The 15,055-nt window shown below is 56.8% G+C and overlaps 1 protein-coding gene across 3 annotated transcripts in view; it reads right to left on the reverse strand.

Annotated features, from left to right (window-relative positions):
* Positions 1-15,055, reverse strand: part of COL13A1 (collagen, type XIII, alpha 1) — a 148,962-nt gene that overhangs the window by 25,038 nt on the left and 108,869 nt on the right. For all 3 annotated transcript variants that reach the window (XM_012658683.1, XM_012658664.1, XM_012658673.1), the window contains 12 exons: positions 13,796-13,840; positions 12,919-12,951; positions 12,176-12,202; positions 9,125-9,178; positions 8,164-8,250; positions 6,527-6,580; positions 5,423-5,467; positions 4,980-5,048; positions 3,821-3,844; positions 2,282-2,344; positions 1,173-1,217; positions 738-890 (listed from right to left, as the gene is read on the reverse strand). In XM_012658683.1, coding sequence (XP_012514137.1) covers positions 738-890; positions 1,173-1,217; positions 2,282-2,344; positions 3,821-3,844; positions 4,980-5,048; positions 5,423-5,467; positions 6,527-6,580; positions 8,164-8,250; positions 9,125-9,178; positions 12,176-12,202; positions 12,919-12,951; positions 13,796-13,840 — 699 coding nt within the window. The remainder of the gene's footprint in view (positions 1-737; positions 891-1,172; positions 1,218-2,281; positions 2,345-3,820; positions 3,845-4,979; positions 5,049-5,422; positions 5,468-6,526; positions 6,581-8,163; positions 8,251-9,124; positions 9,179-12,175; positions 12,203-12,918; positions 12,952-13,795; positions 13,841-15,055) is intronic.

The raw sequence follows: 15,055 nt of genomic DNA on the forward strand, positions 1-15,055 counted from the left end.
CCTAGGCTGGTGGCCCTAGTGAGCTGCTTGCTGACAACCTTGACACCCAGCCCTCTCGCCTTACTGTAAATCCCGGGAGCCCAATCGGGCCAGGCAATCCTGTCGCTCCGGGTCTGCCTTGGCCACCTGGTTCTCCTTTCTCCCCAGTTGGGCCGTCTAGACCCTACAGATCGACAAAGATCTCTGTTAGTCAAGCTCAAGTCATCATGCTGAGCCTCTGACCAACTGTGGCATGCACACGTGGCTCCCTTGCTCCAAGGGTGAGTGTCTAGGATGGTGCCCATTTTACAGATGCAAACCACTGACGCCCAGAGAAGGCTCCCAGGTCAAGTCAGCAGCCTAGCTGGACTTGGCTAAGGCCCCTATTTTGTGCATGCAACCTCTTCTGGGTATAGGGCTTCTGCATGCTTTCCAAAGAGGCAGTTTTACACTCACGATTTCATCTCTTTCTCAACAATCCAGTGAAGTATCCAGGGCAGGCATTACGATCCCCATTTTAGAAATGAAGAAACTGAGGCTCTGCAAGTCTCAGTGACTTTCCCAAGGACATAGACAGATGGTGACAAAATAGGACTCAGGTCTCCTGAGTCAAACTCTGGCCTTCATAAATGAGCAGCTTGAGGGGAAACTGAGTGAACCCCCTGCCCCCCCATCCCTGACCCCAGTTTTCTAGCCCAGGCAGCAGCTGGCACCATGCAAGGCCATGCAAGCTAGCTTCACGCTTGAGGGGGACTCACCGGTGAGCCTGCTTGTCCCATGTCCCCCTTCTCTCCCTTCTCTCCTGGGCTCCCTGGGTGCCCGCTTTCTCCCTTCACTCCTGGAGGGCCGTCCTTCCCCGGGGGTCCTTGGGGACCAGGGGGGCCCATGTCTCCTGGTTTGCCTCGAGGTCCCTTCAGAAAATACCAACAATACTTCTTAGACACAGTAATGGAGAAGAGAGGAGAGAGGGAGAGAGAGCAGGAAGGAGAAGGAGGCCCAAGGGACTCGGCTCTTGGGTGCTTGCCTGGGTCTGCCTGGTTCCTCCTGGGGCCTGGTGCTGGCCCTCTCCCCGCCCTCCCTCCCTTCCCCACAGGGCTCACGGCAGGGCCTGTTCCAGAGCCCTCCTGCCCCCAACCCCCACCCCAGGGTGAGGACCGTTTTCAGAGGTTTGCCTGCAAGACATCTGTCTGTACCTTTTCCCCATCGTGTCCCGGAGGGCCTGGCAGTCCGACCTCCCCCTGTGGCCAGAACAAGGGAAGGTAACTCTGAGCAGAGGTCGTGACAATCGTCAGTCACCCCGTGCTTAACGCTGAACGTGCCAGGCGTCCCTCTCTGCACTTTCCCACAGAGCCGGCTCGTTTAATTCTCACTGCGTCCCTGGGAGGTGTGTGCTCACATGGCCTCTGTTTTAACGGTCAGGACCCCAAAGCACAGAGCTGTGTGTCCAAGCCCACAGTGAGTGAGGAGGTAGCCAGGTCTGAGTCCAGGCATGCTGGCTCCATGGGCCATGTTTGAGCCACAGCCTCGCACTGCTGCCTTTGAGAGTGCCCCGTGTCTCCACTGGGGAGAGGTTCTGCCTTCCTGTCTCCTCCAACCCCCACCCCTGCCCTCCTGTCCTGGCTGCCCCTCTGGGAGCTCCGGCATTGGCATCATCACCGTCACAGGTCAGGGAGGGAGGTAAGGGAGGCGAGGCCAAATGATGGGTAGGTGCTACCCAGAGGAGCAGAGAGGACAGAGCAGTGAATTCTGCCTGAGAGATCACGGGAGGCTTCAAGGAGGAGGTGGCCTTGAAGTTGGGCTTGAAAGATGAGAAAGGTCTGAAAGATAGGGGAGAGGGAGAGACTTGCAGGGCAGAGGGGCAGACGTGAGAACAGAGGGGCAAACCTTCTGAAAAAAAACACAGGGGTGGGCAGGAGGCCTATAAAAGGAAAGCAAAGGAGTGAGAGAGGGCGAGACTGGGAGGGCTCAAATGCTGTGGTCCCTGAAGGGTAGCTTGGGGTCCCAGCTGTGGGTCTGGTTGGGCAGGGGCAGTGAGCGGTGTGTTTGGACCCAGGCCCCATGACATCAGAGGGGTGTGTGAATCACTGGAGCCCAAGACAGAGGACATGGGGAGAATGGCAGCGCCACAGTGGCTGTGATGTGGGCGGGCAGGGCCACAGGGCCTTGGAGCATCGGGAGGTGTGCGGTGGCTCTGGGAAGAAGGAAGAGTCACAGGATGGGGGGCAGCCCTGGGGTCAAGTGCTCAGAGACACACACGGTGCCCTTGCAGGGTCTTCACCCCCTTTGTCAAGACAAGTTTTACCTTCTGGCCTGGAATCCCTGGAGGTCCGGGTGGGCCAATTTGCCCAGGAAGACCTGGAGGCCCCTAGACAAGAAAGGAAAGACGCGTGCAAGAACTTTCCCGCGGAGCAGGCACGGCCCGTGGCCAGAGGGCTGTACGCGGGGGCTGGCTTACAGGACTCCCAAAATGCAAGACAGGCAAGCACTGAGCGTGCCTGGGTCGAAGCGGGGGTGGGGCTCCGAGAGCCGCACCGACCACCTCTCCCTCCCCTTCTCTCTAGGGCACTCCGGGGCCTCCTCGGGCTCCAAGAAGATAAATCTGACTTTCCTGGACAATGACTTAAAATGTCTCCAGGCAACAACCCGAATATCCATCAGCAGGTGAACACGCGGTGAGCCATACGGTGGAACACTACTCGGCAGGGAAAAAGGAACGAAGTCCTGACAAACGCATTGACAGGGAGGAATCTCAAACACGTTCTGAGCAAAAGCAGCCAGACACAGACGACTGCACGCTGTGGGATTCATCCACACGAAGTTCTAGAAAAGACAGATCTGACCTACAGTGACAGAAAGCAGGTCAGTGCTGGCCTGGGGCTGGGCGTAGGTGTGGGAGTGGCTCCTAAGGGCAGGAAGGGACTTTCTGGAATGCCTGGGGAGGTGGATACATGGGTACATACATTTGTCAAAACTCCTCAAACTCTACACCTCCAGTGGGTACCTTTGATTGTGTGTAAGTTATACCTCAAGGTTGACTTTAAAAGAAATAAAATGTTTCCAGGAAGGTTTTATTTCCAATAGCTATTTCAAATAATACATTTTACTATCCCCAGATGAAGCTCATGGATTCCAGAATCTCATCATTGACACCAGTTTCTGGGATTGGGATGTCACACAGGTGGCGCTTGATTCTGAGTTTGTGTCATGCCTAAGTGTGTTCCATGGCACACAGGCGTGAAGAAATATTAGGTGGATTGAAATTCCAGCCATCTGAAAATTTTGCGATCTCGCCTCCCCTGTCCACCTTAGCCGTGGAACTGGGTGGTGGTCATTTTAACTACCAATATTTACTGAGCGCCTGCCATGGGTAGGCACAAATGCAAAACCCAGGCTTGGAATTCACTGGATTTCCAAGTGCAGATAATGAAATTGATTTCCAGGATGGGGGAAATGGGGACGGTTGCTATTATACTAATTTTTCAGGGTAATGGATTTTATTAGCTGAGGGTTGAGAAAAAAGAGAAACATAAAAACATCCTCCTATTTCCCTGACAGAGCTGTACAGAGAACCTAGCATTTACACTGTCACCAGAGTGCACAGCTGTGTGGGTGAAGAGCCCCTACACAGAGGACAACCATGACCCAGGGCACGGGCAGCCCACCCACCAGTCTCAGCCCCACCTCCAGCTGTGGTCACCCCCTGCCCCAGCAGTGCTGGGTCAACCCTAACCCAGAGCCCAGTGTCTGCTTTCTGGAAGGGAAGCCTCAAGTAGTTGCAACCAGGCTGCCCTCCCCAGCCCCTGCCCAGTGCCTGAGGAAGGTGAGGAGGAGGAGGACTTACCATTAAGGCCAGCGTTCGGATCTCCTAAAAAACCAACATCACACCATCAGTGGAAGAGCAAACCAAGAGCCACCTGGAAGACCCTCTCTGCCCAGTCACGCGATGGTGGGAGCTGGACCCCTCTCAGGAGCGCAGGTGGGGGTAGACCCTCACAGGTGGGCTCTGTGGCTGCCAGTCCCACCCACCCCCACTCCTCCTGCAGGTCTGTAATCATGGGACAGAGAACACGCAGCATCTCATAAGCCAATAGCACTGAGGCTGTCCTGCAATAAACTCAGATTATGCCCTTAAATGGACTCTGTTTTACCCAGGGAGGAGGGGATTCTTTCTAACCACCTACTGAGGCCCCTCCCTGGTCCTTTCCTCTTCACCCAGAACCCAGAGTTCAAGGTTTCCGTGTGTCTCCCTTTAAACAGACACTGTATAGCAAATAAGGAACTACTGAGAAAATAGATTAGAGGGACGATTGTTGGCTTTAAAAAAGAATTTTACATCCTATAGATGGATTCACCTGCATACACAGACTTCTTTGAAGGGGTGGCTCTCCAAATAAAGCGATTTTGTTCCCCAGGGGACTTTGGTCATGTCTGGAGACATATTTTGGTTGTCACAACTGAGGGTGGGGTGCTACTGGCCTCTAGTGGGTAGCGACGAGGGGTGCCGCTAAACATCCTAGAGCACACATCTCCTCCCCGTGACAAAGACCAACCCACCCGGAAAGTCAATAGTGCCAAGGTGGAGAAACCCTGCTTTGAAGAGTGGGGAGCTTGTGAACTCGAAATAGGATGACTTTCGCACAAGAGGGAGATCAATCCCGGAAGGCGACCCTACCCCGTGAAAGGGGAGCAGGCCCGCACTGAGAAGTGTGGGCCCAGGCCTGGATGCGCCAGCACCCCGCGGCGGGCCAGGACGCCTCCCCTATGGCTCTCAGGTGCCCAGAGCCAGGATCACTGGCCAGCTGGGCCCAGACAGAGGGCCTGGCCACCTGGATGCCAGGAAGCTGCACAGTGGGAGGCCCAAGGCAGTGACTCTCTCCTGGAAGCTCTGCCCAGTGGCCTGAGGGCAGGGCCACCACTCAGCAGCGTGGAAGAGCTACTACTGCATCAGGGCGGTTGTGTCCTGAGGTCCACGAGGACCTCCAGATCACCAGCCTCCTCACCTGGAGAGCCTCGTTGATGTTCCCGTTGTAATCCACCATCTCGCCTTTCCCTGGTTCTCCCTTGGGGCCCTGGAAGGCAAATGAGAGCTCAACCCAGGGCCTGGCCCGGAGGGACCTGAGGACAGCTGCTGCCTGTTCCCTATCGAGTGGGACCGCAGCCAGCACTGGCCACACCTGACTGCACACGAGTGGACCCAGAGCAGCTGGAGAGGGCCTGTCAGGGGCCCCAAACACTCTCAAAGGACGGACCCTCAGGAAATGTGGAATAAATACCGAAGACTCCACGTGGGAAGTCTGGACTAGACAGACCTGGAGAAGGTTGAGTCCACTCACTGCCACATCAGATGTCCCACCTGGGCCAGAATGCTCTTGCCCACCCTCTTCCTCAAGACCCCAAGGTCAAGTTGCTTCACGCGGTGACTTCAGGTGAGAGATGCACGTACCTTGGGGCCAGCCGGCCCCTGTTCTCCAGCTGCTCCGGGCTCCCCCTGTTGCACGACAAAGTTGGAGTGAAACTAGAGGAAAGCTGGTGCAGAGAACCCGACATCCCCAGACGGGCCACGCATCAGGCTCATCTTTGCTCAGGCCAACCAGACACACACCTCAACGTCCATTACAGTGCAGTCCCCGGGCCTTCTGGAAACATCTGCTGAACACCTGCCATAGTCCTCTCTCCCTCTGAGTTCTCCGGGCTCCCCACTGCTTCACACTCAATGATACTTTTTCTGTCTTGTGTTCGTTGTTAGTGACCCCCCTTGGTCCCTCTGGCCACCTCTCCCTTGTCCCCGGAGTCAGCCACCTCCTTGGGAGCAGGACCTCTGCTTCTCTTTGTTTCCGTTCTGCCCACCTATCGAGGGCTCTCTGCCAATTGCCTGCGTGGCTGATAATGGCTACGCAGAGCCCACGTGGGTTCTTCTAGGGCCCCCTCTACTTGTGAAAGACCCAATCCACTGGAGGAGATGTGGGGGGGCCTGGTCAGGTCTTAGGAGGACACAGGCACATGGACACCCAACCTCCCAGAGCAGGCGGGTGGAGAGACTTGCTCCTGTTGGAACCAGGACAGAGCGACAGGGAATAAATGAAACAGTGTGAATTGGGAAAAACAAACCATGGTTCCAACTGGCCTGAAATAGCGTTAACGTTGACGACAATTAAAAAAAAAAATCATCAGCTCCAGGTAACCCGCCGTCGGTCCCCCCGACCCTACAGCATTTTAGTCGCTGTCTACCTGTGAGGGACACACCAGCCTTCCAGAGGGAGTGCTGGAGGGAAGGGAGGCCCCCACCTTTACCAGTGGCTTGGGAGGCTCCGTGTCACTCCCCAGCCAAGCGTCCGGTCCCCAGGCTGGATTTGCACGGCTGCTATCTCAGTGGATAGCTCTCTAAAGCGCAGGCCAACCAGGAACACGAGAAGCCAGGGGTCACGGCCAGCCAGCCTTGTGCCCCAGGCTGGAGCCCTAGGGACGGCCAAGACTGTTTCTCTGAGAGGGGCTTGACCTCCCAAGCTGACCCTCGTCCTGCAGCCCTGGGTTGTGGGGGCCTCTGTACCTTGTCTCCTTGCCGTCCTGGGGGGCCAGGCTGGCCATTGACACCTGCTTCTCCCTGGGGAGGAGGAGAGAGATGGGATGAGAGCACGCGGGGCAGACAGGACAGCCACGCAAGGGGGAAAAGGCGGTCTTGCCGCTCACGCTCTGGGTGTTGTCTCTGGGCCTCTCTTTCCCTGCTGGCTTCTGCTACCTCGCACCATCTACCTATCTGACTCCTACCTGCCCTTAGCCCAGCCTGGGCCTCACCTCTCTGGAAGCCCTACCTGTCCCTTCCAATCCTCCCCTACATTCTGTGCCAATCACTGGTGTCCACCCTGCCCAGCCAGGCCCTCATCTGTTCTTGGTTAGTACACACGTGCCCAGCTCTGTCACAGCCCTCGGCCGGACTACGGTTGCCATCGGCCCTGGCTATGGGGAGGCAGGTCATTTTGGAGTCTGGCACACTTACGAAGGCACCTCCTTGGGTCTGCCTGGAGGACAGAGGTGAATGTGAAGGCCCTGGGCATCTGGGCAGGGCACCCCAGGGGGCCCAGGATAGGAGGTGCAGAGAGAGGTGGGAGCAGGCCCACTCCAAATAATTCACTTATTAAATATTTGGCCTGGACCTGGAACATGGACACGAATTGGGAACATAGTCTTCTGGCTTTCCCTTGATTTTGCCTAAGGACACAGGACAATAGTGAGCACGTTTCCCCAACACCAAATCAAGACCGAGACATGCTATGTGCTGTGCGTGGTCAGTGGGTTGCCTCCAGCACTGGGACATTCTGGAGCCCTGGTGGCAGGGCTGCCTTTGGCAGAACTGGTGCTTGTGCCAGGGAAGTTCTGTTGTAGTCACAGTCCGGATGGGCAGGCAGGGCTGAACTGGAGACCCTTCCTAGCCCTTCATCTGGCCTGCTTCCAGAGTTCCTGCGGCTCTCTGCACTGTACCCCTCTGAACTGTGGGTTCGTTTCTTCTGCTAGATTGTGAACAAGCTGAGGGCAGGTTCCCTACAGCCCCATTGCCCTGAAGGCCCAGCCCATGGTAGGCCCTTGATAAATGCTGGTGGAATGGATGAGTGTATTGCCTCGAATCATGTAGAGTAGTTCATGCTTCCCTTACGAGCTAAGAGAGAGACCTCCTGCATTTCCCTGTGCTGCTAAAATAAACCAAGCAACACAGGAGGCATCTGCTTTGGGAAACCCATATCTTACCGTTGCACATTCCAACCAGTGAAAGGAAAGTAGGGCAGCCCCATTGCGGCTGCTCCACTGCTGCCAGCCTCCCCCTGGGTGTGGCAGTACCAGGTGGGGCCCAGCTGATCCCTGACCTGCAAGCTAGTCAGAGCCAAGATGGGGGGTCTTCCTGGCTGTCCTAAGACCCCGCAGCTGTCAGCGCCTGACTCACTTATAGCATAGCCATTGTTCCCTGAGTTACGTCATAGTCACCTGAATCAATGGGACCATCCGTCTGCCCCAGGGAAGACATCTCTCCTGGGAGGTCAAACAGCTACCTGCTTGGAAGCAGGAGCTGGGCCCGAATGGCCTTTCTAGAATCCACTGAGAAAACCCACACGTCTGGAGCGGAAGGTTAGAGACGGCGAGATGTCTGAGAACAAGCAAACGTCTCCCTTGACCCTGATCCCAGGGAAGACTCACCTTTGGTCCTGGGGGCCCAGGGAGCCCTGGGGGGCCGGGCTCCCCTCTGCCACCTCCGATGGAGTTGCCAGCATCGCCTTTCTCTCCCTGGGGGTGGAAGGTAGAGTCGCTGTCACTGGCTTGACCTTAGCTCTAGGAGGTGGTGAGTCCCTGGCCTTCTGCACTCTCTCCTCACAGCTCAGAGGGGGGGCAGGAGGCTGCCCCCAGACTAGGCTCAGTGCAGAGGGACAATAAGGGGTCCATGAGCTCCAGGATGTCTGGGACTAGAGGCCTTTGGAATCCTGGCCCGGTCTGATGTGACCGTGGGATTTGAGGAGAGAAGGGAGCCGTTTACTGGATGGGGCGGAACAGGTTTAGAGGTGAAACAAGGGACCCAGCAAGAGCTGGGGCTGGAGCAGTGCTTCTCAAAGTGTGTTCCGTGGAGCACTCCTCAGTGGGTTGGGAATATTTGAAATGTGAAAAAAAAGGTCTGGTGGCCAAACTATGCTAAGAAATGCAAAGTTAAAGGAAGCCTGGCAGGCCCTTCACTGCGGCGTGCTCAGGGCCTCTAACAGGCTGAAGCGCACTGGGACTCTCCAAGTGGCCTGTCTTATGTAGCTCTCCCCAGATTTATTTGACCTCACCTTTAAAAAAATTTTTAAATGAACTATCTTCTTACAGAGCTCATGGACCACGGGATGCATTTTCAGAGTCGGTATAAAGAGATTGGACCAGGTCATGGCTACTGAGTTCTTTGAATTCAGGCATTTCCTTGCCAATCGGGCCCCGCCTTGTGGCACCTCTCCCCCACCCTGCCAAACAGACTGTGGCTGTGTCCCAGCTGCCTTCCCCCACTCTGGAAGAGGGACATGTCTAACGCTGGGGCCCGTGTGCATGTGCAGGGCTGGGAAGGGGATGTGGGTGAGGAAGGACCCTGAGGCCTTTCCACAGAACCTACCTTTCAGAGCCCAGCGATACCTACCTTCTGCCCCAGGAGGCCAGGCAGCCCAGGGGAGCCCGCAGCCCCCTTCTCACCCTGTGGGGGAGACACAGACACTGGGGTTAGAAATGGTTTCTCCAGGATGTCTGTGAAGGCGTCAGGGCCTTGCCTTCCCTCGCTCCTGCCTCCTGCCCCCTCCTCGGGTGGGTCTCTGAAGGGCTCCACTTCCTTCCGGACCCCCATCCCGGCTGGCTGTCTCCCTCGGCCACTTCGCACTGGTGACAGCCCGGGCCCTCCTCACTCACACGGGGGAGAGGTGATGCTGGCCACAGATTGTAACAAAGCCAGGAGCACGTGGGCCCTCCTGGGGGTCCCTGGGGAGAAGGGAGCAGTTCAAACCCAGGAGTTGGGCAAGGGCCTCCTTTTAAACCACTGAGCTCTTCATGTTCTTGTCGTCCAGCAGCTGGAGGCTGGTAGTCTTTTCTGCCACCTCCTCCCTGCTTCTAAGGAGGACAAAGACCAGCTAACTAGAACTTCTCCTTTGTGGGAAGGTTTTGAAAAATTTGCCTCCTGTCATGGGTTGAAGCGTGTCCCCCCCCCCAAATCCATATGCTGAAGTCCTAAACCCAGTATCTCAGAACGTGACCTTATTTGGAAATACCGTCAGGGCAGATGTAATTATTTAAGATGAGGTCACACTAGAGCAGGGTGGGCCTACTCCAGCGCGCTGGTGCCCTTACGAAAAAGGGGCAATTTGCACACAGACATGCATGCAGGGAGACACCCCGTGAGGACGGACCAGAGATCGGGGTGATGCTCCTGCAAGCCAAGCAAGACCAGAGATGGCCAGCAGCCACCAGAAGCCGGGGAGAGGCCGAGAACAGATTCTCCCTCGCAGCACTCAAAAGGAAACAGCCCTGCCGATGCCTTGCCTTTGGATTTGCAGCTTCCAGAACTGGGAGACAATGGATTTCCATTGTTCAAGCCCCCAGTCCGTGGTACTCCGTTACGGCAGCTCTGGCAAATCAACCCACCTCCCTCACCGGCTCCGTTCGCTACTGAAGAGTTCTTTATTTCTCCCCCTCACATGGATCAAAGAGTCCCTTAGAGATACTTGCACCCCATTCTCATTTCACGATGAAGCATGGGGGCCCCAAGAAGTTACGTGACTTATGGCCAACCCTGCACTGGATTGGTGGCAGAGCTGGGTCCGGCCCCCCCAGGCTCCTGATGTCCTGTCTCTGTGACACGAAGGCTTCGCTTTGCAAAGTGTTTGTCTTAGCTTGGGTGGCCATAACAAAATATCGCAGTCTGGGTGGCTTGAATGTTTCTTTTCCTATAGTTCTGGAGGCTGGAAGTCTCAGATCAGGGTGCTGGGATGACCAGGTTCTGGTGAGAGGCCTCTCCTTGGCTTGCAGCTGACCTTTCGCTGTGTCCTCACGTGGCACAGAGAGAGAAGCATCTCTCTCTCTTCCTCGTTGTATAGGGCCACCAAGCATTTTTTTTTTTTTTTTTACACATTATTGGTGGATGAGCACACATGTTTTAGAAGACAGGCACTCATCTTAAAAACAAAAAGTTTAATCCAGTTGCCCCACCTAAATATAAAACTTTTTATTATAAGATTTTCCAACAGCCACCAATCCTTTAGGGGGATTTGGACTCTACTTTCATGACTTCATTTAACCTTAATCACCCCCCAAAAGCCCCGTCTCTACACACAGTCACATTGGGGGTTACAGTGTCAACATAGGAATTTGGGGGGACACGTTCAGGTGAGTACACCAAGAGCACCCCGCCAGCGGGGGTCAGTATCGGGTCAGCATGGGAAGCTCCACTCTCCATGGGCCCGGGGAGAACTGAGAGCTCTGGGGTCGTATTTGGTGTCAGACGTCTCAGCGAACTTTCTAGCCGGAGCCACCAAAGACGCCACACCAAGTCTTTGGGTGTCATCTCCTTGCCACCTGCCCTAGGAAGCTGATGGCAAAGTGGCCTGGAGCTGGCCAAGAGGGCTGCGTGGGGGCCAGGCAGGGGCCCTGGCAAAGGGAGGGAAGCAAGTCCTGAGGCCCCGGCTGCCCTGCCTTATCTGGACTGCTCCTGGGATGTGCCTTCACCAGGGCATCCTCCCCAAACAGGCCAGGTCTAGAGGGAAAGGACGCAGGTCCCGTCGTATAAAGATCCTTGGGGGCGGGGGCAAGAGGAGGCAGCTTCCCCCCTCGGCTGGGCTCTCTGCTAGGTAACCAGCGGCTTCCAAAGAGAGAGGGTGAGCTCTCGCGTGTGGCTTTCTGTAGCCTCGCCAGGCTATCCCGCCATTCCCCTCGTCCCGGGACACATGCACCCCCAGCACACTGCAGGCAACACACCAGCCATGGAGGTGGGGCAGGAAGTAGGGTCCCGGTGAGGCCAGGATGAGGGGGCACACATTCAAATACACGATATCCTACCCTCTGCCCCCTCTTTCCCGGCAAACCTGGGGGCCCTGGCTTCCCTGCTGCTCCTGAGTCTCCCTTTGAGGTAAGAAGAGAAAGTCACTGATAAGAGGATGGAGTGGGGGGTGAGGGGTGGGATGGGCAGTGATTATAGACCAGCATTTCCGGAATACTTGTCCCATAAGCTTCTTCTCTTTAAAAAATGGTGTGTTCTCGTCAAAAAAGTTTTGAAAATGTCACACGAGATATTTCCTTTCGAGAGCTCCTCAATGCATATTTAGCATGTTAAAGGCTCTGAGAAGGTCTGCAGCAAAGAAACCTGTATAATATTTTTAACCAAGTATTTCTCAAACTTATTTGACCATGGAAACTTTTTTCTTGTCACATCTCTTATTGTCCTAGACAAGAGAGAAAGAGAACCCAGCAGGTGCAGGGGACAATAGTCACCGTCTGCTGCCGCTGGCATACATGCAGGCCAGGATCTGGGGAAGGGGGAGACATTTGCAGTGTGCTCCTGACAAGCGGGCCCTTCTTTTCTCAGCCAGGTCCCCAGCCCCGGGCCAGCCTCAGGGGGACCAAGAGCAAACCAGCAGCAGCCCCCCTCCCACCTCTGCCCCACAACCGATGCGCCGTGCATCCCAGAACATTCTCTCTGCATCAGTACCTTGGCTCCTGGGGTCCCCGGCTCACCCTGTGTGGAAAAAGGAAGACTTAGGTAAAGAAATGAGCAAGAGAGAAAGGGCAGGAAAGAATGAGCAAAGGCACTGGGGTGGGGCGGGGTGGTCAGTGAAATAACTGGCAGCCCCGGCTTTCTCTGCCCAGGCGTCAGGTCCCAGATCAAAGGAGGGCTCTGGGCTGCTGACCCTCACGGGGTCCTGCTAGTCCCTAGTGAGGGGAGTGGCAGGCGTGAGTGTAAGTGAGGCATCCCAGGAGGAAGGAGAGGGAGGAACAGGCATTTGGTTTGGACATGGTGCCCCCTGTAGGTGGACATGCCGTCAATATCGACATTGAGCACCTCTTTTTCCAAGCCGTCCCCTCCGTCTGCCTGCCAACCAGATGGGTGGTTACGGTGAGGGTTCGGGAGAAGGGCTTTGGAAGCACGTAGCTGCCGAATTCCAGAGTGCAAAGGAAGGGTCTGGGTTTTGTTGGTACGGTGGCTGGCTACTGAGACCTTTAGCTGAGGCTGGGCGACCTTTGCTACTTACTTGCAAGGCTTAGTTAAGCATCTGTTGTGCAAGGTTGCGCATCTGGCATAAATGTTACTTTAAGAAAAATGATTCCAAATCTTGTCTGCCTCCTCATTGGTCCAGCGGCCACCCCACTGAGTCACAAATTCCCAACTCTGTCCCTCTCGCACCATCTCTCCCAGCCTGCCCCAGATGTGTTGAGTGACAACATTCAACTGACCTTCATCCCGGCCACGGCGATTCCAGGAGCCCCCTGGCAGAGAGGAGAAAAGGTCTGAAGACTTTGTGCAGTCGGAGGGCAGCAAGGAGGAAGTGGCCAGCCTCCCACTGCTGCGACATGGAAGGCTGCTCACTTCTGCCTGCTGCCCAAGCCCCGAGAAGCGCGGGCACTGAGCTGGGCACGTGGCGGTGGCCCTGAGGAACAGGCTGTGTGCAGCCCAGCCTGCCGGGGTCCTGGCCTCCCACCCAGCGCTCAGCTCCCAGGCGCTACTGGGAGGGAGGTGCGGCGGGGACTGCCGGCTGCTAGATGGGGCTAGAGGGGGGTGTCCCTGGGGTGGGGGTGGGGGCTTCATTGGAATGTGAGGGAAGGGGGAGAGGATGGGAGAGGAAAGGGAGGAGAATGGGGCCATGGGGAGGGGAGAACCATAGATGACAATACGAAGGGGCTGATTCCCCTCACAGTGGCTCTCTGGACCTCTGCCCTCACGGACTGGGGAGTGGCTGGGACTGAATCCCATTTTCATATCAGCCCAACCCAGCTACTTTGAGGTGAATATGGTGCCCAAAGTGCCACTTACTAAATCGCAAGTGGAGGTGATTTTGGGGGGTCCATACTCCCCACTTGGGTCTCAGGACTGCAGCTGGAGCTGGGATTACCTGAGAAAGCTTTTTATGACCCAGAGATGCCCAGGCCAGTCACATCAGGAGGGCACTGATGAGAGACCACGTGTGGGCCACACATGAGCAACCCCATGTGGAAGGACAGGCTAGCGTGGCAAGGGGACAGTCAGGGCAAGAAGGAGGAAGCCAAGGCACTGGGACTCCAGGGGACCCTCGAGCTTGGGGGAGAGGGACGGGCTCTGAGGGAGGGCAGGTACCTTGGCGCCATGCTTGCCCGGCATCCCTGGCATGCCCCGTTCTCCCTGCAGGGAAAAACAAGAGAAACGGTGAGAGGAAGACCACACTCAGGCCTGCCGATGTCAGTGAGAGAACACCTTGTCTGCAAGCCTGGGACAACTGTCCCTCTCACAGTGAGCTCTGAGGACCCTGCCCTGGCCGGCAGCCACGTGGGCCACTGCCCTTAGCTATGAGAACTTGCAGGAGGGCCCAAGTCACAGACCCCAGACCAGGAAAGGCCCCCAGAGAGAGAGGCCCACCATGTGGCATCAGAGTCCAGCGAGGTGACTTGCTCACGATCTCTTGCCCCTCAGTGGCCAGGCTGGGCCTGGAACTAGGATTGTGGGGCGAGGCCATGGGCAGCAGGACCTCACCCGGCCGCTCACCTACCGCGTGCCTTCCTGCCCCCCTGCCTGCTGCTTCTTCCCCTTTTGTCCCAGCACCTTTGCTGGGACGGTACCTACCAGCTGGCCAGCCAGGGGCTCCCTTCTCTCCTCGTCTGGGGCTCCCTCTCCTCCCTAGTCCCCTGGGTCTGACTCTTCCCACGGGAAGCAGGCCTTGGCCTCTGCGCCTGCCCTTCTCGCTGCGCCCCGCTCCTGACCCCGCCCATGCAGAGGACCAGCCTGGGACAGCGTGGGGTCTGCTCCACCGTCTCAGCACTGCCCCACCTTTATCTTCAACCTCCGCATTCTCCAAGAAAATGCCACATCTGTGAGAAGGGGTGAGATCAGGAAGGACAAGAGGTGGGGCTGGGGATGACAGCCAGTGACAAACGAGGGGCTAAGAGTAGGTGAGTCAAGACTACAGCCTGCCATACGGGGGGAGCAAGGAGGGTGGCCCCTGCCTCAGGAGTTGAACCATGCACGGTCCCAGCATGAAGCCCCAGCTGGGGCCCAGGATGTTGTCCAGCAACAGGGGACAGCGGCCAGCCTGCCGCAGCTTCCTGCATCTGAAAGCCAGCGCCATGGATGGGCAACGCGGAGCCCGACAGGCCTTGCTCCTGGCCTGGCTGCCCCACTTGGGCAGGAGTGTCGTGGCTGGCAGGCCGGGCTGCGACTCCCACAGGCTGAAAGGCAGAGGGGCACCTGGTCCCACTTGGCCTCCACCTCTCCGCTGCCCACTCTCTCCCTTCCCCGCCATCATACAGGAAGTCCTAGTCCATCCTTCTCACCGGGGCTAGAGCTGCTCCCACCCTCTCTCCACGATGGGTCCTCCACGCTGGCATCCAGGCGAACTTCCCC

This window comes from Propithecus coquereli, unplaced genomic scaffold (assembly GCF_000956105.1).
Source record: "Propithecus coquereli isolate 6110/MARCELLA unplaced genomic scaffold, Pcoq_1.0 Scaffold117, whole genome shotgun sequence".
Lineage (NCBI taxonomy): Eukaryota > Metazoa > Chordata > Mammalia > Primates > Indriidae > Propithecus > Propithecus coquereli.